General features: G+C 60.0%; 2 protein-coding genes across 3 annotated transcripts in view; both read right to left on the reverse strand.

Moving 5' to 3' along the window:
- Positions 1-2,560: 2,560 nt before the first annotated feature.
- Positions 2,561-6,625, reverse strand: NDUFS8 (NADH dehydrogenase (ubiquinone) Fe-S protein 8, 23kDa (NADH-coenzyme Q reductase)). 2 transcript variants are annotated; one of them, XM_008581898.1, is made up of 7 exons: positions 6,557-6,625; positions 5,463-5,526; positions 5,323-5,373; positions 4,723-4,812; positions 4,449-4,621; positions 2,844-2,972; positions 2,561-2,753 (listed from the first exon to the last, which is right to left on the reverse strand). In XM_008581898.1, exons 2-7 carry the CDS (start codon positions 5,524-5,526, stop codon positions 2,622-2,624), a joined length of 639 nt encoding a protein of 212 aa, XP_008580120.1. In that variant the 5' UTR covers positions 6,557-6,625; the 3' UTR covers positions 2,561-2,621. The 2 variants fall into 2 exon arrangements, with proteins under 2 accessions (XP_008580120.1, XP_008580121.1); XM_008581899.1 differs by lacking the exon at positions 6,557-6,625 and adding an exon at positions 6,126-6,146.
- A 1,277-nt stretch (positions 6,626-7,902) lies between these two features.
- Positions 7,903-21,901, reverse strand: part of ALDH3B1 (aldehyde dehydrogenase 3 family, member B1) — a 20,121-nt gene continuing 6,122 nt past the window's right edge. The window contains exons 2-10 of the mRNA XM_008581901.1: positions 21,054-21,216; positions 18,449-18,559; positions 18,190-18,310; positions 17,822-17,907; positions 17,287-17,368; positions 14,812-15,198; positions 12,710-12,876; positions 10,386-10,485; positions 7,903-8,505 (exon numbers count right to left, since the gene is read on the reverse strand). Of these exons, the coding sequence (XP_008580123.1) occupies positions 8,315-8,505; positions 10,386-10,485; positions 12,710-12,876; positions 14,812-15,198; positions 17,287-17,368; positions 17,822-17,907; positions 18,190-18,310; positions 18,449-18,559; positions 21,054-21,215 (1,407 nt within the window). The 5' untranslated portion in view covers position 21,216 and the 3' untranslated portion in view covers positions 7,903-8,314. The remainder of the gene's footprint in view (positions 8,506-10,385; positions 10,486-12,709; positions 12,877-14,811; positions 15,199-17,286; positions 17,369-17,821; positions 17,908-18,189; positions 18,311-18,448; positions 18,560-21,053; positions 21,217-21,901) is intronic.

Here is a 21,901-nt window from a genome sequence, read left to right on the forward strand (position 1 = left end):
CCCCGCCGCCCCGGCGGGGGGGGGCGCCAGGACCCCTGGCCGGGGCGGGGGAGGCAGGGCTGGCAGGCAGAGCTGGGCACTCACCCCGAGTCGCTCGTCGCTGTAGCCTCCGCGCGGGCCGGGCCGGACTCTGCACTGCGCTTCCCGCCGCGACGCCCACGCAGCTCACTCCTTCCCCGCGGGCGGGGCCGACGGGGCGGGGCCAGGGACGCCCCGCCCCTCCCGGAGCTCGGGAGCCCGCGGGGGAGGCAGGGCCCGGGCCGGGACCTTGCGGACCGGTCCCCGCCAGCGGCTGGGAGACCATCCAGGGCCGTCGGGCGCTTAATCCGGGCGACCGGGACTGGAGTCTGGAGCGGGGATAAGTGAGCAGGGAGGCGCCGAGCTCCGGGCTGGGGGAGCTCCTACCTAGAGGGCTCGCTGGGCCCATGACTGATGAGACCCCAGCACACTCAGACTAGCCTGGGGTGCAGGACCCGCGTCTCCCCGGAACGCTCCCCCACCTCCGAGAGCCCCTCGCTCGTAGGTGAAGTGGCACCTAAACCCTGTGGTACTTAAACACCTTCCTGCCTGATAGGAAATAGGGTCTGGAGCCCAGGACTCTGTGCCTTTGGGTGGGTTGCTGCCCCTCTCTGGGCCTTTTTCTTCAATGACAGCAGGACATTGAGGGCCAGGCCATGTTGTGTTGTTCTGCTCAGGGTCCCACACCCTGCAGCCGGGGGTGGGGGGAGGGGGGGTCCCGGTGACCTCACTACTGATCAGCTCCATGTGGTTCATCAGGTCCTGGGGCCTGAAAAGAGACTCAGGAGCATCCAGCTGCCTGCACTTTGGCAGGCCTGGACCCTACCCACTGGGGACCAGAGGGGTGAGGGGCCCCTCAGCTCTGGTTATCCTTTAGCCCCATGCAGTGAGCAAGAGCCTCTGAGGGGTGGACAAATGGAGCCCCAGAGCCAGGCTCAGAAACTGTCACAGCCAAAGTCAGTATCCTCAGAAATTTGGGGAACATGTGCTTGGGTGGGCGTCATAGGTCTGTTCTGATGACAGGACCTCTATACAACCAAACAGCATCGGAGGGGGCCCTCAAGTCATTACTTCACAGTGTGGGGTGAACGGGACTCTATGGTGGTTACAGGGTGGTGTATAGCTCCGCTCCTGAAGCCTTAGACGCTGTCAGTAATGAAAGAACCAAGTTACGAACTGGATATAGTCTGACCCGGTTAATAAAAATATTCTATGTCTGTGCACAAATATAGGTTCTATGCCAATGACCTAACAGCGGTTGTGTCTACAAACAGCTAAATTAGAGGTGATTGAGATTTCTAAGCCCGGCTCATTTTTGGAAAGAGCTCCTATCTCCAGCATCCACCAGGACTAGCAGTGGCCTGGATGCACGGACATTTCCTGGGCTTGTCTTCCCTTCGGTTCCTGCAGTAACTTCTAACACGAGTGCCACAAGCTATGGGGGCCCTAAAGCCTTGGCCAGTGGTGCGGCCCAAGCGGGGACTGAGCCACTTCTGTAAGGAAGGTGGCAAAGCCTGGCCTGGGAAGTAGGCCTGGGTGCCAGCAGGTGATCGGATGAAAGGGGCTCCCTGGGAATGGGCGGGTAAAAGGCTGGGTTTCTTCGCTGCAGGCCTTCTTAGAGCCTTGCATGTCTAAGATGCAGTGCCTGCCTGAGGGCAGAGGGCACTTGGGGCATTTCCTACTTACTGGTCCACAGCACACCCTCCCGTCTTCTTTCCAAGACACATCTTGGGGGATTAGTGTTTTTTTAAAAAGTGCTTTTGAAGGTGATAAGGGAGGGACTCAGGGTCTCAGACCCGAGCACATGCTGTGACTCTGAGCAAGTCATCTCACCCTCTTAGCTGGCTTCTCAATGCTAAGAATGAGCAAGACCCTTTCACAGTGCTCAGCACGAAGTTCAAGGGGCCATTTTGGTTATGATATTGGCACTGGGCTTGCATGTAGCCCCAGGGGAACCACACTGCTTTGCTGGAATTGCAAAGCAGTCGTGAGGACAAAAGCCAAGCTGTGAGTCAGGGGACTGGTTGGGGAACTTGAGGGGGAAAGGGGAAGTGGCTGGAAGCAAGGCCAGCTCAGGGGCAGCAGTGTCTGTGTCACTCACCCCTCGTGTCTATCACCCCCAGAGCAGGCTTCCCCCTACCCAACAAGGATGCCTTGGCCTGAGTTGCTGCCACTTGATGTTCTTCAGCCTGAGACCTTGGGAGGCTCCAAGTCCTGAGAATCTTAGTTGTGGGTGGCCCTCAGGAGAGGCAGGCCCAGGCCCCTGCCCTTAGACACCCAGAACCATGGATGCCATGCCTCGGGGAAGATGCGCAGGAAGATGTGGGCAACAGTGACGCTGTGGGTTGGGCCCAGCTGTGAAAAGGGCCCAATGGGTCCCATGGAGTCACATGGGAAGGCTGGACCACTCTGCTGGACTGGCAAGGGTTGTGGACAGCAGGAACCCACTGAGAACGTGGCTGGTGGACCACGACCCATCCAGCTGGGGCAATCCACAGGCCTCAGGCACCCTGGAGTGCCCAATTCAAGACAGGAGGCAGTGGGGGGGTCAGAGCTTTTATTGGGCAGCAGGGGCTGCGGGGCCAAGCCAAGCGGGCAGGTCGTCACCGGTAGAGGTAGTCGGCCTGGATGTTGGCGGCAATCTCGGCCTCCCACTTGTCCCCATTGTTGAGCAGCTTTTCCTTGTTGTACAGCAGCTCCTCATGTGTCTCCGTGGAGAACTCAAAGTTGGGGCCCTGCAGCAGGGAGCGAGGTGGAGGGATGGCTGTGTCAGGCCCCTGCAAGGAGCCTCTACTCCAGCCTCCCCCACCCCGGGGCCCACTCACCTCGACGATGGCATCCACAGGGCAAGCCTCCTGGCAAAAGCCGCAGTAGATGCACTTGGTCATGTCAATGTCGTAGCGGGTGGTCCTGCGGCTGCCATCGGCCCTCGGCTCAGCCTCGATAGTGATAGCCTGGGGGGAGTGGCCACCAGGCACTGCCACACTGCCCAGCCACGTCCCGGCCCCTGGGTGTACCCTTCTCTGCTCATTCTAACCCCCGGTGTCTGCACGGATGCCCTCACCCCCTCAGATGCCTGACTCCTCCCGAGGCCACCCCTTGCTTCTGCCACATCGGTCTTTCAGTGTCCTTCTCAGCACTTGCCCCAGCTGACAATCTTCTCGTCTGTTAGTTAGCTGCTGGTATCTCCTGCCCAGGAACATAATTCCCACGAGGGCGGGCCGTTACCCGAGGAGTCTCACCCTGTAGTAAGTGCTCCATTGCTGTCTATTGTGTGCTGAACCCTCTGACTTAGGTCTAATTATCCCCAACTGACGGATGAGGAAACAGGCTCAGAGAGGTTGAGGGGCTTCCCGAAGCCACACAGCAAACGAGGGGCAGAGCCCAGACTTGAAGGAATGTCCTTCACTCTCAGTTCCTGGGTACAGCCTTGTGCCAGCTGGCAGAGGAATGGCCTGGGGCCCCCCACAGCCAGGAGGACCTTCAGAAGTGCTTGACAATAACCCTCATTAGCCCCCCCAGCCTAGGAGTATAATGCCCACTACTCACAGTGGGGCCTTTGGCTAGCAGCCTCATCTTTCTGTGCCTATAAAACTGGGGATAATAATCTCTACCTCGCAGAGCCATTGTAAAGATTAAGTGAGATAATGTAAGTCAGGAGATTAGCACAGTGCTTTTTTGGTCTGTGACAGCACTCACTACCTGGAAGCCATGACTACTGTTGTTTCGGGACTCTCCTATGTGCTCCTGGTCGGTGGCTTGAGCGGAGACATCAAGGCCACAGACCAGAGGACCTGGGAGTGGTCCAGGGGACTAGGTTAAACTTGAACAGGAGCCGCCCTAAGTCCCGGAAGGAATACCACCAGGAAGGGGTCGAACTTGCTGGGGTTCTTGCTGGGCACATCATGGGGCTGGACCAGGTGCATGTGGCTGCACCTTCCTGCTTCTGCACCAACAGACCCTGGCTCTGGGGACCTGTGCAAGATCCACTAACAGAACCAAAGGCCAGGCTCAGAAGAGCAATAATCAGGGATTGGGGGAACCCTCGGCTGTGGCATGTGTGTCCTGGGGCCAGCCTGTGACAGGCACACAGGCAGGGCTCCAGGGAAAAGAAGACACCCTTAGGTGCAACCCATGGCTTACAGGCCCAGGTTCCACGTCCCTGACCAGACCCCCAAGGGCAGGATCCACACGTGTCACATGGTCCGCTCAGTGCTGGAATCTGTACTCAGCTGGCTCACTGACTCAGAACACCCCAGCAACAAGGCCTTATCATTCCTGTTCACAGTGGGGGGAAGAAGCTCAGAGAGGGAAAGGGGCTTTCCTGGGGACACACATCACACAGGTAGCCAGAGTCGGGCCAGGGCTGCCTGGCCTCTCTCCCCCAGTGGCAGGGGCTAAGGTGGCAGCCAGGTGGGGCAGGGGCTCACCTGGGCAGGGCAGATGGCCTCGCACAGCTTGCAGGCGATGCAGCGCTCCTCCCCAGATGGGTAACGGCGCAGTGCGTGCTCCCCGCGGAAGCGCGGGCTCAGTGGGCCCTTCTCAAATGGGTAGTTGATGGTGGCTGGCTCCCGGAACATGTAGCTCAGGGTCATGCCCAGGCCTGTGGGCAGCATGGGCATGGTGGATGGGGCACCCTCCTCCCCGACACATCCGTGGCCCCCCATCCCCAGTCTGCCCTGTCCCCTGATCCCCAGGACCCACCTCGGATGAGCTCGGTCCACAGCAGGGTCCGAGCTGCCCCATCGGTCACTGACCGCATGTCCATCACCGGCTCCTGCATGTTCACATACTCTGCAGGGAGGCGGGCGGAGAGACCATGGCAGGAGGAATCCAGCTCAGGGAGATGAGGCTGTCCTCACCTCCATGCCCAACAGCTGCACTCCCTGGGGGGTTTGCTCATCCACCAACACTTTCCCAGCCTCGGCGAGGGCCTGTGAGGCCAGCCTCTGGCACTGGGGGCCATTCAAGCAGGGCTTTAAAGAGGAGTCGACGGCGGCAGGTGAGGGGTTTGGGCCCTTACCTTCACCAGGGGACCTGAAGAGGTGCAGGCACCCAAGGTCCACACCTGGCACACCTGCCCATCACACCCAGTGGAGCTGAGGTCACACCTGCTAACCTCGACAACAATGGATTCTGCCCCCATGATCACATTCAATTTCAATCATCACCCTCATTTTAAGAGTGGAAACTGAGGCTCAGAGAAGGCAGCCTCTGACAAAGCCAAGATTAGAACCCAGATCTCCTCCCCCACCTCTGACAGGACCAGGGAAGCCTGAAGCCATAGGCCGCTCTGCTACTCACTATAGGTGGCTGCCACTGCACTGCTGTGGAGGCTCCGGCCACCGGGATGTCCTGCAAGGAGAGGGGTGATGCTCTGTGGCCCTGACCTCATGCTGGGAGACTGGATTCCCCCGCCCCCAGGAAAGGATCCCTGTTCCTACCTGCACATGCAGCCTGGGCCTGGGCCAGGGCCCGCAGCAGCAAGGGTGTGGTCAGGCAGCGCATCTGGGGGCATAAAAAGGGAGGGAGGCCTGGGGTGTGCCCAAGATCCGTCCTCCCCAGAAAGCTGGCAATGCAGCTCTGAAGCTCAACCCCAGGCCCCCGTGTCATCTTGTGCCCTACTCACACCCCATACATGGCAGAACACCTCCCAACCCCTCAACCTGACCGAGCTCAACTGTGAGTTCCTGTGGACCCCAAGTTCTAACTATCTCGCCTAAGAAACTTTTAAAATCTATCCCTCTCTTCCCTCCCTTCCCAGAGCTCCTGCCTCCTAGCTCCCTCCCCCATAGAGAACTAACTTTGTGCCAGGCAAAGGGGTGCAAGGGGTCACATGTACTGCCCTCTTGTCCTTACAAGGACCTTACAAGGAAGGCCCACATGAGAAGCTGCAGCTCAGTTTCTTAAGGGCCCTGCCCAAAGTCACACATTAGACGGGTGGACGCAGAATTCAAACGCAGGCCTCCGCTGCTGTAAACTCTTAAAAGCTTAAATAATCCCCAGGATCAAATTCCTTTCCCCAGCTTCAAGGTCCTCCTGGAACTGTCCCCTAGCCTGCCGAGTGACCTTGAGCAGGTGACGTCACCTGGCCTCAGTCTTCTCACCTGTGAAATGGGGGTGAGGGGGTGGTCATGAGAATTAAGAGAGTTCGTATATGCCAAGGGTGAGCCCAGAGCCTGAAACTTAGCTGGACAGAGCTCAAAAGTGCCCCTTCCGTGACCTGCAATCTCTAGCGGCCCCACTTCTTTGGACCACTGACTTCAGTCCCAAGCACCCAAGCCAGCACCCTCTGCGACCTTCCCCGTGACCTCTGACCCCACGGGCGCCAAAGGTGCCCAGCTGGGGGCGCATGCGCCCTGAGGTGCCGGCGTCCCGGTCATCCCGCTACACGCTAAAGGACACAGAGGCCGCGGGTCCTGAGCGGGCTGAGATGAAGCCCGGGCGCAGAGCTGGTGGAGCTAACAGGGACACTATGCTCGCCCCCGACGCCGCGCTGCCCAGGCCCGGCCTCCACGGCCGAGTCCTGAACGCCCACCTTGCGGTGCCGCAGCTCCTTCCCTGGCCGAGCGGGCCGGACAGCCGAGAGGGCCGGACAGCCGAGAGGGCCGGACAGCCGAGAGGCGGAGCCTACACTCGGGGGCGCTGCCATTGGGCCGACTGTCTTCCTCATGCTGTGGCCTGATTGGCCAATGGCAATGCTGAGGAGGCGGGATCCAGCAAGATCTTCCCTCTCATTGGCTAAGAGAGAGCCGGCGCTTGAAGTTTTGTGGGGCGTCGCCATGTTGCTTTGGAGGGGCCAATAAGAAGGAACCCCGAGCCGCTGGAGGCGGGGCATCCGGGGCGTGGTTTAGGGAGCGGTTCCGGGTCGCCCTGGCGCCGTGGGAGGGCGGGGCGGACAGCGGTGACGACCGCGGGAACGCTGAGAATCACGGGCCGCAGCGACTCCGCGCGCAAACGCTGTGCCCGCGCGGCGTCTTCTCATTCTCGCGGCAGCCGCGTGCGGAGGAACTATCGTTATCACTGTGCGGAGGCGTTGAGTGACTCCCCCCGCCCTGGAGCGGCGGGGTGCGGCCGCCTGACCTGTGCCTGGATCTGTATGGCTCGGGGACCCCTCTCTCCACCCTCCTGGGTTTCCTCCCCGTGAATTCTGTGGCAGAGGGACCCGCGGCGGCAGTCTGCGTGTATTGTCAGGGGTGGTGGTCAGGGAAGGCTTCCTGGAGGAGGTGGTGTCTACGCTGACGGTGCGTCGGGATCGTGCCGGCCCGCAGTGGCACGTCCAGCGTGTGCAGGGCTCCTTCGGACAGAGGACACGCATGTTAGGAGAGGACAGGGACTGGCTGAGTGTGGGGTAGAGGGGCTTGGTGACCCGCGTCCCCAGAGGTGGGCAGAGCGTCCTAAGGACTGTTAGGGACATGGAACTTGTCGTCCTCAGAGAGACACACCGAGGAAGGACAAGGTCCGAGTGAGTTTTGGGAAGCTCAGCGGGTGCCCTGAGGAGGGGGGCCAGGCCTGCGGAGAAGGAGGTGAGCGGATAGTGGCCTGCACCAGGCCCTGGCCCTGCGTGTGGTGATTCGTGTGCAATCGGGGAAATCCCGTGGCGTTACAGAATCATCAGGATTTGCCCAAAGATGTGACTTGGGAGGTGAGAAAGGGTGTCAAACAGGAGACCTGGGGTTTTGGCTTTGGCGGCCGAGTGGCTGGGAGGCCCGGGAGGATGAGTCCAGTGTGTGGCATGGTGAGGGTAAGGTGTTCAGAGCCCCAAGGCCCAGACTGAGGGAAGGGAGAGGCTGCTGCAGGCATCGCAGCCTGATCTGGCAGGAGAGTGGGGAGGACTCTTGGAGCTGCAGTCAGTAACTCCCTGATTTAATCCTTGTAACGATCTCAGGAGGTGTAATTTTTAATCATCTCCATTGTGCAGATGGGAAAACTGAGGCTCAGAGAGGAATGGCCCAGGTCACAGTGGTTCCATGATGTCAGGGCCCCTCTGCTGCGTCCTCCACAGGAAGATGGGAGGCTCAGAGGTGCCCACATCTGCCCTCTAGCATGGGAGGGGGCGGGTCACTGCGCTGTTTCCCGTGCTCCCTCCCCTTGGCGCATCCTAGCTGGGGGAGGCTGAGGGTCAGGAAAGGGAAGCCCCGGGAGGGAGGGGGGCAAGCACTGGTGTGGGCTGAGCAGGCTGCTCTGTGGCCATGGCAGCTCTTTCCCTCCTGTGTCCTGGACCCCAGGCCACGTCCACCAGCTGCAGGTGGCGGCGGTGGCCTCAGACATGAGCCTGGGAGGGACGCCGATGGGCTCAGAGCAGCGTGCACCTGCAGCCGCGGGCCTCCATGGCCACCAGCAGCACCCTCAGGTTGCGCGGCGAGTAGGGCGGGTAGCGGAGGTCGTTGATCTTCTCCATCCCGGGGCTGCGCAGCAGGCAGGCGCGGTGGTGGGAGAACGTGTCAAAGGAGAACTTGCCGTGGTACTTGCCCATCCCGCTGGCACCTGTACAGTGGCACAGAACACAGGTGGTCAGGCCCCCAGGGCCAGCTGAGGGGATGTCAGGCAGACCTGGGCTCTGCCAGTCACACACAGTGGGACTTCAGTGGGTTGCTTAACTCCTCTGAGCTGCAGTTTCCCACCTGTCCAGTGGGCTAATCATTAAGCACTGTGGGTAGGGGTTTGGTCCTGAGCCTGGCACCAGCACCAGCTCAGTAAATGTTGGGGACACCAGGTGCCAGGCAAGACGTGCAGACAGTGGTCAAAGGTGTGGATTCCAGAGCTAGATTGACTGGGCTTGAATCCTGGCTCTGCTACAAACTAGCTGTGTCATCTAGGGCAACAGACTGTGCCTCGATCTCCTCTGTGACATGGGGTGACAGTGGCACCCACCACCTAGGGCTGCAGCAGGTATTAAGGGACACAGTGTATGCTGTGTCGTTGTGTGTTCTCCTCAGTGTCTAGATCGGAGGCAGACAAGGACCCAGGCCAGGGAAGTCCAGGGGACACAGCCTGAGTGGAGTGAGGGCATAATCAGGGAGGGCTTCCTGGAGTGAGTGAGGAGTGTGTAGTTGACCGAAGCTGAGGGTAGGTGGGGGAAAGAGGGGCCCAGGGTTGGGGACAAGTGGTAGCCTTACAGGTGGGTGACACCAGGTGTGTTAGAGACCTGGACAGAGCTCAGTGTAGCTGGAGTAGCAGGCAGGGAAGCAGGGGGCTGGAGAGAAGGTGAAGCAGGATCCCATGGGCAGGCCAGGAAGGGCCAACCTCAAGACGCTGTGAGTCAGGGGCTGGGAGCTGTGGGGGTTGTCCTCAGATTTGCCCGCAGACAGACCCCACTTTTCCCTGGGGCGGAGGAGGTGGGCTGAGGAGGGCTAGGGCTGGAGAGGGCTAGCTAGGTGGGGTCTGGTGCAGCGACCCAGGTGCACTGCCGTGGCGTCAGCTCTCCACCTGCCGCGTGCTCCTGTGGCACAGGTGCCACCAGGGGCAGTTTGCCATTAGCACATATTTATTAAACACCTTTAGGTGTGCTGTTGTGAGCACTTGGGGTATATCAGTGGACAAGACAGACAAAGAGCTGTGCCCTTGAGGAGCAGACACGTTGGCAGAGTAGACAGGCCAGGCCTGCAATAAACAAGTAAATTATGTAGTAGGCTGGACTGTGATGAGTGCTATGGGAAAAAGAAAAAGTAGAGCAAAAGAATGGGGGGGGCGTGAGTTGAACAGGTGCTGCTTGTGGACGGAGGGACCTCACATCCCCTGCTCTGGCCCTGCCATGTCGCCAAGGAGGAAGTGGGCTCAGCAAGGGGAAGTAGCTGCCCCAGGTCACACAGCCTGCCGGGGAGTTGCTGTGACCAGCTCCGAGGTTTCCCAACTTGGAGGCCAGGACTTTGCAGCTGTATCGGGGCATCTGCACTCTCCCTCGGGTGGGGGAGTCACAACAGCTGTGGCAGCAGCTGCGTGAGGTGGCGAGGTTCGCAGGGGACATGGCGAGGGGGCTGGGGGAGCAGCCGTGCCACGGAGCAGAGAGAACACAGAGGCACTGTGTGTGCTGACGGGCAGACACCATGTTTTGCTGTTGGGGACAGAAGCAAGTAGCCCTACAGTGGACAATGTGATCACAGTTGTGTTAAAAACACCAAAATGGTGTATCTGTGGGCCCGCCTACATATGTAAGTGTGGAGACAGGTCTAGAAGGTTCCACTTCAGAGCACGGGGAGGGGAGCAAGGTGGAGGCACTGGGACGTGACCGGTAAAGAGGGGCCCCCTTGCCTGTCCCTGTAGACCAAGGGTGGGCTTGAATGTTTTATGGTGAGAATGTGTTCAAGTGTCACTTGCGATTCAATCTGAGGATGGTGACAGAAGGGTAGAGCTCTGCCAGCACCTACCCACTCCTCCAAAAGGCAGGCTGGTGAGGGTCAAGTGCATGAAGCCGTCATTGCCGCAGAAGCCCCCGCTGCTGGTGCGGGCCAGTACCTGTTCCACCACCTGGGAGAGGGCAGAAAGTGCACAAGACTGTTACCGACCGGCCGGACCCCTCAGGGCCGAGGACCTGTTCTGGGCTGAACTCGGTCACCCCGCTTTTGTTTCAGAAAGGGTCTGAGGCCACTGTTTTAGCTGAAGGTGGTGTGGTGGGACAGGCGGGCTGTGTGGTTGTGTGGCAGCATCTGCTCATGTGTGGCCTGTGCAGGGTGCTGGGGACACACTTTCAGGCCTGAGGGGGAGACAGACCGAGAGTCAACTGGGGCCATGGAGGATGCAGTGACAGCAGTGCCAGGTTGTCAGGGAAGCATCCCAGGGGAGGGATGTGGGGTACCTGCCAAGTCGTTCAGGCAGAGTGGAGGCCCAGGGACAGGGAAGCCAAGGAGCTCATGTGGCGTGAGCCCAGGGGACACATAAAGAAAGACCTGATGATGGGCCAGATTTGTAGTTTAGAACCATGAGCTTGGCCCTTGTTTGACATAATGAAGGATCTTCCTCTTCAATCTAGGCTTACTTAAAAAATGAAAGGAAAAGGTGGGTAGACACTAAATAGTCACTGCACAACGATTTCACTATATCTAGTTCCCATCAGTGTGGCTCTAAGACAACGGCTGGGTCAGGGCTTGTCTGAGGGGGGGCAGAGTGGACCCCACACCAGTGGATTCAGATGTCGTTTCATTGCATCAAAACCAGCTTTACCAGCAACAACAGCTGTAGAAGATGGAGCAGTAAGCATTAGAGTGCTCTCGAGCAAAGAGGGCAGGTCACATTTATGTGACATGTGTCCTACATGTGACTGTGTGTCCTAGGACCGGTGCTGGGCAGTCAGAGAAGCTTGAAAGCCACTGTGCCAGATAACCCCCCTGCTAAAACACCTATGTAGTGTTTTCTCAAGTTAGAGTATCCAGAGAAACTAGGGCTCCTTGGAGGAAGGGCTGGTTCTAGAGTTGGGGCAGGGAAATTACAAACTGAGCCTGGAGCTTCTTGTAGAACCAGGAGGAAGGAAGGGGTCAAAGCACAAAGGCTAGGGCATGTCACAGGAACACTGGCGCACCAGCACCCTAGCCTGGAACCCATCATGTGGGGCTGGATTATAGCCAATAGACTCACATAAATATACATGAGTCCATACTGATCTCAGCAAATAATTCAAGAGACTAATCTTAGCAGAATTCCAGAAAGTATATGTAGATATCCCCCCTTCAGCAGATAGAGCTTCATTACTCCCTCTCCTGTTGGGGGTGGGCTAGACTTAGAGATTGCTTCCAGCAAGTAAAGAAAGGAGCAATAGTAACTTCACAGTGGGGACCCTGCAGCCACCGCCTTGACCGCATGCAGAAGGCAACCTCTCCAGCGACATGTGGGCCTCGCGTACCCCCGACACAATGTGAAGAGACTGGTCCTGGCCTCTGTGGTATTCTCTCCAAAGAGCCAGAACCCTACCTAATCATGAGAAAAACACCAGACAACTTGAGATCAGGGACGTTCTACAGGAGACCTAGCCAGCACTCTTCAAGCTGAGAAGCTTCGTTCTTGCAACATGGGACCCTGGCTTGGATCCCGGAGCAGAAAGAGGGCATTAAGGGAAAAACTGGTGAAATCTGAAGAAAGTATATAGTGTACTGATGTCACTTTCTCAGTTTTGACCAATGTAAGGGCCCTTTAATGGGGGACACGGGATCTCTGTACCATCTTCGCAACTTTTCTGTAAATCTAAAGTTATTCTCAAATAAAAAGTTTATTAAAAAAAACATTAGACAGGGAGGGAATCTATTGAGAGTAGGGTGGAGGGGGCCTGAGGAGGGTGTGTGGGCACTGTGGGTGCCTCTCAGTGTGTCCTAAGCTGAGGCACCTTGGGCCTCTTAGGCTGGCCACACAGGTGTCAAAAGGGATTGGGGTAGCCAGGGATCCTTCTCAGGCCTGCATGTTCTGGTCATTCCCCAGCACGTGCCATGTGCCTTCAATGATCCAGGCACTGAGCAGGGTCACCGCATCCAGATGTGTAAGGAAGAAGGAAGGCAGGGGCTGACCTAGAGGGGACACGGCCCTGGAGAAGACCCCAAGGGGCCGCCCACTGAAGGCCCAGAGGAGTGTGGTGGGGGTTGGGGAGAGGGCAGGGACGGAGCCAAGAGGGACACCATCCCTGAAGTCCTGTCCCCTCTGCTGCCACCACTCCCACTGCCCACTGCTGGCACCTGCCCCCACCATGGCCCAGCGCGGCCATGCCCACCTGGCTGCTGTTGGAGAAGGCGTACAGGGCCAGGGGCTTCTCCCGCCGCTTGATGAAGTCGATGGCCTCATCCAGGCTCCTCACGTTCACGATGGGCAGGATGGGCCCAAAGATCTCCTCCTGCATCACCAGCTCCGTCTCCTGCACGTCCACCAGCACCGTGGGAGCTGCAGGGCACAGGGGACGCTCAGCACCAAGGCCGCAGATGGAACACACCCCCCAGGGTAGGGCGCTTGGGCAGGGCCAAGGACCCAGGGCTCTAGGCCAGGGGGTCCCAAACCTGACCTCCCAGGACTCCAGGCTTCGGAGATGTTACAGGGAAGAAAGTCTCCCCACAGTCCCAGGCAGGGACCATAAGGGCTTCCCCAGACTGCACGGGGCCTGCGGACCCCAGATAATTCCCCAACCTTGGTCTCGGTCAGGGTGTCGGGATCTTAGAGTCCGAGGTCACACCATCCCAGAATGTTGGAGCCACAGCGTCACCCTGAGCTGCTGAGCCATTCAGACCCAGTAGACTGGGAGGCTCAGGACGGGGCCATTGAAGTTTGCAACCTGAGATCCTGGGCTCCTAGAATCTGGGGTCAGGACCTCACGGAGCAGGACATGGTGGGACGGAAGTTTGGAGTCTCAGCACTCTGGACCCTAGAACCTGGGGTCAGAGCTTAGCAAATCCAGAGCTTGTGGGACCAGAGTTTGGAGTCAAGGAGTCACAAGCTCAGGACCACAGCGACGTGGAGCGTCAGCGTCCTGGAATTGTGCCGCTGGGAACCGTGGACCCGGGCTGGGCTCTAGCGGCGGGGTGGTGGTTGCGGGTGGGGGCCCAGACTCGGGCCGGCTGTGGCCCCTCTAGCGTGGAAGGGCCTTATCCCTGGGGGAGCTGTGGCAGGGAGAGTGGGACTCACCGATGTAGAGGTCACTCTCGTCACTCTGGCCACCGATGGCCACACGGCCACAGCCCAGCAGTCCCTGCAGCCGCTGGAACTGTTTCTGGTTGATGATGCGGCCCAGGTATGGGGAGCTCCGGGGGTCGTCGCCATAGAAGCGGGTGATAGTGCTCTGCAGGGCGGGCAGCAGCCGCTCCTGCGTTTCGGGGCTGCACAGGATGTAGTCGGGGGCCACACAGGTCTGGCCGGCGTTGAAGTAGCGGAACAAGGCCACACGGTTGGCCACGGTCTGGGGGTCACAGTCGTCGTCCACGTAGCAGGGGTTCTTGCCCCCCAGCTCCAGGGTGACGGGTGTCAGGTGCTTGGTGGCAGCAGCCATGATGATCTTGCCCACGCGGGGGCTCCCTAGGGACACGGTGAGGAGACCCCCATCCTTAACAGGCCTGGCCGGATGGTCCAGGCACTTGACTCCTGCTCCACTTCTTTCCAGAGAGACCCTTCAGGGCTCCAATCCTGCCCTGCCTGGGATCTGCCTCCAGCCCTGCTGCCCAAGATCCAATCTCTCTGAGACCCTTAGAGTCTCAATTGTCATCCGGGTCATGCTCCCACCACTGGCCCTGGCCTTGTCCCTCATCTCTTCTCCCTTCACCCCACCCTGTTCTCTGCTGTCCCCCATGCCACACAACCCAGGACCCTGGCCAGGGCCCCAGATAATTCCCCAACCTTGGTCTCGGTCAGGGTGTCGGGATCTTAGAGTCCGAGGTCACACCATCCCAGAATGTTGGAGCCACAGTGTCACCCTGAGCTGCTGAGCCATTCAGACCCAGTAGACTGGGAGGCTCAGGACGGGGCCATTGAAGTTTGCAACCTGAGATCCTGGGCTCCTAGAATCTGGGGTCAGGACCTCACGGAGCAGGACATGGTGGGACGGAAGTTTGGAGTCTCAGCACTCTGGACCCTAGAACCTGGGGTCAGAGCTTAGCAAATCCAGAGCTTGTGGGACCAGAGTTTGGAGTCAAGGAGTCACAAGCTCAGGACCACAGCGACGTGGAGCGTCAACGTCCTGGAATTGTGCCGCTGGGAACCGTGGACCCGGGCTGGGCTCTAGCAGCGGGGCGGTGGTTGCGGGTGGGGGCCCAGACTCGGGCCGGCTGTGGCCCCTCCAGCGTGGAAGGGCCTTATCCCTGGGGGAGCTGTGGCAGGGAGAGTGGGACTCACCAATGTAGAGGTCACTCTCGTCGCTCTGGCCACCGATGGCCACACGGCCACAGCCCAGCAGTCCTTGCAGCCGCTGGAACTGTTTCTGGTTGATGATGCGGCCCAGGTATGGGGAGCTCTGGGGGTCGTCGCCATAGAAGCGGGTGATAGTGCTCTGCAGGGCGGGCAGCAGCCGCTCCTGCGTTTCGGGGCTGCACAGGATGTAGTCGGGGGCCACACAGGTCTGGCCGGCGTTGAAGTAGCGGAACAAGGCCACACGGTTGGCCACGGTCTGGGGGTCACAGTCGTCGTCCACGTAGCAGGGGTTCTTGCCCCCCAGCTCCAGGGTGACGGGTGTCAGGTGCTTGGCGGCAGCAGCCATGACGATCTTGCCCACGCGGGGACTCCCTTGGTGTGAAAAGAAACCCGAGTGGCCCTTCAGTCACCTGCACCAGGTGGGATGGCCTCAGTCTGGGGCCCCACTTTTCCTCTGAGAGATGGTTGCATTAGGTCAGAGCCAGCTCTCCCCTGGCCTTTCCTGCCACTCGCTGCCACCCATAGCCCGGGACTCTGCTCATCCCCACCCTGCACAGCCCCAGACGATGCTTGGCACACACAGCACCACAGGGCCCCGGCTCCCTCCTGAGCTGAGCCCCTCAGCTCCTGCCTTTGACCCTGGCTCACCTTGCAGGCGATTCTGTCTAACACGCCCCCACTGCACCCTCCCCGCCTCTCCATTCTTCTCTGGAACATTTGGTGACCCCTTATCGCCCAAGGCTGGAGTTCAGTGCTTAGCCTGGCTGACATTGTCTCCCTCTCTCTGACCTAAACCTGGCAGCTGGCCTCCCTCACCACCCCCGTCCCTCCCCTGTGACCCTTGGGCTCTAAGTGGACTGGCTGGAGCTGATGCCATGTGGCATCCACACATCCTGCCTGACTTGGCCTCACCTCTGCTCTGTGCTGCCCTCATGGGGCCTGACACCCCTCCTCCCCCACTCAGCCTCCTCTGCCCTAGAGCCCAGCTGGGTCTCAGGAACCCTTCCCCGGATGGGATGGTCCTAGTCCCCACAGGAGCCAAGGCTCACAGCCCAGGATCCACCTGTCACTTCCCTGATCTCATCCCTGCTCCCTCCTACCCACTCCTTCCCCTTGTTCCTGGGGTGTCGCCAGGGCCCCGCCCCCATAGTCTTTGCTCCCCACACTGCCCTGGCCCACTTGGCCAGGGTTTCACCCCACATCACCCCGTAATTCCCATCCTGTTCCCTGCTTGCTCTCTGCCCCATTGTCTTTCTGGTGCCTGCACTGTCGCAAGCCTCCAACAGTGTCTGGCATGTGGCATGCGCTCTCAGGAGGCATTCCAGGCTGGGGCATTGAGGGAAGGAGGGATGCTTCCCAGAGGTACATGCTGCAGTAAAGGACTTTGTACTTGACTTCATCCGTCCTCAGGACAGGCCTGTGATTTAAGGATTTTCCAGTTTTATGGAGAAGGAAACTGAGGTCTGAAGTCAGGAGGTGCGACAGAGTAGGTCCCAGCTGGGACTGTTGGCCTCCACGTGGGCTGATCCAGGACCTGGCCTGGATGCTGGCCTCCTTGGGTCTCCCTTGCTCTGCACCCTCATCCTGGGTGGCCAAGGCCCAGCACCCACCTGAAGCTGTGGGGCATGAGGTAGGAGGTGGGCTGGAGACCTCTCACCGCCTCCTGCCACTCCTCACATCCCGTGGGCATCTGCAGGAGGTGCTGTCCTTTTCCAGCATCTAAGGACCCTACCCCATTGCTCCCATCACCACCCCCTTCCCAGATGGGGGCAGGCAGGGCTTTTCCTGTGCTCGAGGCGTGGCCTAGAGGAGAGGGCAAGACTATCGTCTCCTGCTTTGACCACATGTGCAGCATGCAAGGGAAATTTCCTCTCTTCTAGAAACTTTGTCCTGGTCACTTGAAGCCAGATGGTGTCTGGGCCACATGGGCACATGCCTGCATGATGGCAGGTGACCTCTGGGATCAATTCTCACCAAGGGCTTGTGTGCAGATCCCAGCCTGGGCAGGGCACTGTGTCCCTTCATCACCCTGAGTCTCCAGCCTGCAGGAGGCTCTGTCTTGCCTGCAGGGAGTGCCGTGGGGACCAATGGGGTCTCATATAAGGCCCTGGGGGCAGTGGGGTAGTATATAAGGGCTTGGCACAGCAGAAACTCAGCAAGGGAAGATTCTGTGTGATTTGTGAGATTGCGGTTGGCAGAGCAGGCTGGGGCCCTGGACATGGGACTCTGTCCCTTCCTGAGGGGTCCTGAGAGGTCCAGCGCTGCTTCCAGCCTGGTCAAGAAGCAAGTGGGTCAGGGAGCCCCAAGGGCCTCTCCCAGCGCTGGCCCAGTCTGGGTCCCCTGGCTGGCGGGCTGCCTTGGTCCCTTCGGGACTCCCAAGGATAGGGATGAGACCTCTGAGGGAGGGGCTGGGCTCAGGCCTCCGCCCCTCCAGTCCCACCAGCCTCTCTCTGGCCTCACCTGTGAAGAAGATGTAGTCGAACTTGTGCTCCAGCAGCCGGCCCGTCTCCTGGGGCCCACCCAGCACCACAGCAAAGCAGCTCTGCAAGACGGGGCACATGAGGGTGCCCTCTGGAACCTCAGCTTGGAGAGCCCAGCGTGGCCTGGCCTGCCCTACCCAGACCCTGCTCCCCGCCTTTGCCTGGCCTGAGCCAGAGCTGCCAGGGCTGTGGGTAGGCTGGGTGGGGTGAGATGAGGGATGGGAGCCCCCAAGGGTGCTGGGCACAGGCAGTCCAACCTAGCAGGTGTGAGGTGGGGTCCGGCCATGGCTGGAGGGAGGGCTGAGGCTGGATGAGCAGGACTGACCAGACAGATACAGGACCCCCAGGGGACAGCTCACCCTCTCTGTCCCTCAGAGGGAAACTGAGGCTGAGAGGGGAGGTGACAGGATTGATGTTGGGACTTGGGTCTGACCGACAGGCCCGGCCATGCCAGGGCTGTCCAGCCCACAGGGCCCTGCCTGTCCCTGTTCCAGGTGCCCCACAACCCTGCTCACCTGGTCCAGGTATCGGGGCAGAACCTCGGCCAGGACCTTCTCAATGTTCTTGCTGATCTCCGATGGCTTCAGCACCACACAGTTCCCTGCAGGGCAGTGCAGTGGGGAGCTGAGAGAGGTAGCCCACTCCCAGACTCCACACACCTGTAGGGTGGATGCTGGCCTTGCCCATTTTCAGGTGAAGAACCTGGTTCAGAGAGGTGACATGACAGGCCCAAGGCCCACATCGCCTGGAGACAGTGGACCACGTGGAACCAGGCCTTCTTTGCCACCTGGTGCCAGTTCCCCCATGTCCTTCCTGGCCCCATGGGTGGTCCTGAGGCCTCAAGGCAGGGAAGGGCAGTGGGAAGGTGGAGGCTGGATCTCACCTGCGGCGAGGGCACCCACCAGGGGCACCAGTGTCAGGTTCAGGGGGTAGTTCCAGGGGGCGATGATGAGCACCAGGCCAAAGGGCTCCTTCCGGATGAAGGCTGAGTCCAGCTGTGTGGCCTGGGTCAGGAGCCGGGGGTGAGCCGTGAGGCGCCCAAGACCCCTCAGCAGCCACCCCCCATCCTACCCAGAGAGGCCACCAGGGAGAGCAAATAGTCCCTGACGCCCCCGCCTGCCCTGACCCCCAGGCCTGCTTACCAGGTTCTTGGGCACTCTCTCATCCTTCATCCAGGCCCGCAGGTTCCTGAGGGCCAAGTTAATCTCGCCCTGGCTGGTGGCGATCTCAGACACCTCGGACTCGAAGGCCGGCTGGGGGAGGGGCGGGACCCCCAGGATCAGCAGGTGGCCAGAGCGCTGGGGAGCACACAGCCTCCTCCAGGCAAGGCCTGCTGTCATTGACTCATTCATTCAATCATTCATTCATTCATTCATTCATTCATTCATTCATTCATTCCCTCCTTTCCTCTGGCTTCCTGTGTGCCAGTGCTGCTCCTGTGCTGGGAACCCAGCCATGACCAAAGCAGATGGAGAAACCTGCCCCCTGGGGCTAATGTTGCAGGGGACAGCCATCATGGCCGTGAGAACACTGATGGCTGCACTAGCACAGGACAGGTGCTATGGAAAAAGTGGCACAGGGAGAGGGCAGACACCGCTGGAGTGTGCGTGCGCGGGTGTGCACAGTGTGCTCGAGTGTGTGCACGGGTGTGCATGTTCACTCTAGTTTGTACAAGATGGGCTGTGCAGGCTCCTGGGTAAAGGGATATATGAGCAGTGATCCGGAGGAGGCAGCGAGGGCGGGCGGGCACCTGTAGACGCCTGGAAGCAGAATATTCTGGGCAGAGGTCCTGGCAGGTGCAAAGGCCCTAAGGTGGGCGCAGCTTGCTCTGTTACTGCTTAGCAAGGAGCAGAGTCGCCAAGGAGATGGAGCCAGGCAGCAGGGGGAGGACCACTGAGCAGAGCAGGGACAGGATCCGACTCAGGTTTTAACAGGACTGTCAGTGGGGCCTGCTGTGGCCCACTGTGTGGAGATTGGTCTGCAGGGGACACGAGGCACAGCCATCCCTGGGTAAATGCCATCAGCTCCCACAGCCCAGGGGTCAGGGGCCACCATCAGGTTTCCAGGACAGGAGTGAGAAGGAGACAAAAATCGTAGGGATACTGTCCTGATCTCCACCAGCTAATATGTGCCCCTCCTCCGCAGGAGAGACCCAGCCAGTGGCTGTGACTAGAGGCCAGGGCCAGGGTGGCTCCAGAGCCAGGCTGTCTCCCTGCCTGAGGTGTGTGCACTCCTGTGAACGAACCGGGGCAGGCCAGGGCCGGAGCTGAGCCTGAGACCGGGCCATGACTCTGGAGGACACCACATCCCCAGTGCTGCCTGGCTGTGCCTCCAGCTGCACCTGTGTCCACCCACGCTCCTGCACAGCCAGCCTTGTGGCCTGCCTACCGCACCTGGTTAAGTCATCTGGGGCCTGAGCCAGGTTTGGGCCAGTTTTCGGGACAGTCTGGACTCAGCTGAACACCACGACTTTGGAAGCGCCGGCTAGTTTGAGCCAGGTCCAACTCTGGCTCTGCTCTTCCTGGCTGTGTGCTCTTGGGCAAGAACGTTCCCTCTCTGAGTCCCCTCTGGGAGTAACTGGGCGTGACTGCCCCTACCAAGAAGGGCTGTCAGAGGTTAAATGAGAGAATTTATGCCGTGCTGGGTAGATGCTGCCTGCTGGGGGTGGGATAGCGGGCTGGCCAAGACCAGAGGGAGGGACTGGATTAAATTTTCTGGGTTGCTGCTCCCTTTGTGGGGCCCAGGCTCCTGGAGTGGGGATGGGAAGCCAGGAGGTGAAATCCGAGCCAAAGGGAGAAAAGGGACCAGACAGACAGTCTGGTCAGGTGTCACAGAGGTGGCCGGGCTGGGCCGGCAGGTAGACGGTGACAAAGGCTCAGTGGCGGGAGAGGAGTCTGTCCCCAGGGAGCCCAGCAGGCCAGGGGAGGATCTAGACACTGTGGCCTTTAGACAAGAGCAGGGGACATTTTGTCCAAAGAAGAGGTGACTGGGGGCAGCCCCTTGGACAGTGTCCTAGGTTCAGACAGAGGCCATGATGCCCACTGTACCCAGAGTGAAGCCCAAGTGCTCTGCAGCCTACAGGGCCCTACGTGGTGTGACCCCCCTCCCCAGACCTCACTTTTGGTCTCTCTCTGCCTCTCCCACCCACCTCCAGCCACGCCAGCAGCCCGCTGCTCCTCAAGCACAAACACACCCAGCACCTCCTGCCTCAGGGCCTTTGCACATGCTGCACCCGCTGCCGCTTCCCCAGCGTCCATGTGCATCTCTCCCTCTTCTCCTTCATGTCTCTGCTCTGATGCCCCCTTCTCAGAGAACCTTCCCTGACCCCCAGACATAAAACAGCACCTGATCCTGGCCCCTCACTCCCCCTTAACACTGGGAGTGTCCCCACTGCACTCATTAGGGCCCGACATGTGTGCAATGACTTGTTTACTGTTGTATTGTCTCCCCCCAGGAGGTTGGCTCCATAGGCATGGGGACTTTGTTTTATTCTACACTGTGTCCCTGGAGCCTGGAGCAGTACCTGGCACATAGTAGGTGCTCAGTACATAGTTGTTGTGTGAGTGTGGAAATGCTGGAGGGATGAACGCAGAAGAGCAGCTCGGGCCTGTGGGAGGAGCTGGGACTGATGGGCTTTTTGTTCCTTCATGCAGGATGCAGCGTCCCCATGACCTTTGTCCCAGCTACACCACCTCTGCGCCCCTTCTGCCCCTGGTGCACCCCCCACACCTCCTCCCCGCAGCCCACCTTGTGCAGGTCCTGCGCCAGCGCGTCCTGCAGAAGCTGCTTGTTGTCCTGCAGGAAGCGGCCCAGGCCCTCCAGCTGCGCAGCCCGGAAGGCAGCTGGCCGGGTCCGCCCCGTGTTGAAGGCCTCCCGCAGCCGCCGCAGTGTGTCCTCGAAGGGGTCCATCCTGCCGGATGGGACAGCATGGACCAGGCACCCTCCGGTGCCCTGGGGTCAGCGGCACCCCCAGCTCTGCCTGCACCCATGTGGGCTCCCAGACACCCCCACCTTATCCACACATGGGGACACACACGGGGACACACACGGGGACTCACTGGGATAACCCTACAGGGGCCAGGGCTGCCTGTGCCCCCTTGGTACCCCCATAAGACATACCTAGACACACACTGACAGTCCCACAGACCACTCTGCTCGGCCAGTGGGCCTCACGGAGGCTGTGGGACTGGGCGTTGGCTCGGGGACAGCTACTCCACGGCCCCCAAGGGTGGGCAGGCAGGCAGGCAGAGGGCCACACTTGTTTCTGCCATGTGCAAATGAGCCCCAAGCCATCACCCCAACCCACTGTGGTGCCCCTCCTGCCTGGCCTGAGTGAAGTAAACAGGAGGTTGATAAGTGAGGGACATTCTATCAACTGCCACCGTGGCCACCACTTTGGAGCATTCCAGACACAGAATTCTCCACCCTTTCCTGCCCCCCAGCCAGGCATGGCTCAGAGGCCTGGTGACCTCAGGCAGTGGCCTCTGCTCCCTGCGCCAGAGGGGAACAAATAACTCCCGGAGGCCTTGCTGCCCACCCGGCTTGGCTGCTGTGTTTGCAGGAGGTGACAGTGGGGGAGGGGGCGAGGGGTGAGG

The sequence above is a fragment of the Galeopterus variegatus genome, unplaced genomic scaffold, assembly GCF_000696425.1.
Source record: "Galeopterus variegatus unplaced genomic scaffold, G_variegatus-3.0.2 Scaffold2486, whole genome shotgun sequence".
Taxonomy (NCBI): domain Eukaryota; kingdom Metazoa; phylum Chordata; class Mammalia; order Dermoptera; family Cynocephalidae; genus Galeopterus; species Galeopterus variegatus.

Excerpts from the sequence above, each read along its gene's own strand:
- NDUFS8 (XM_008581898.1), bottom strand. The coding sequence starts at position 5,526 with ATGCGCTGCCTGACCACACCCTTGCTGCTGCGGGCCCTGGCCCAGGCC. Across the intron at positions 5,374-5,462 it reads GGCCCAGGCTGCATGTGCAG|GACATCCCGGTGGCCGGAGC; the intron begins GTAGGAACAGGG and ends CTCTCCTTGCAG. Across the intron at positions 4,813-5,322 it reads TGCAGTGGCAGCCACCTATA|AGTATGTGAACATGCAGGAG; the intron begins GTGAGTAGCAGA and ends GCCTCCCTGCAG.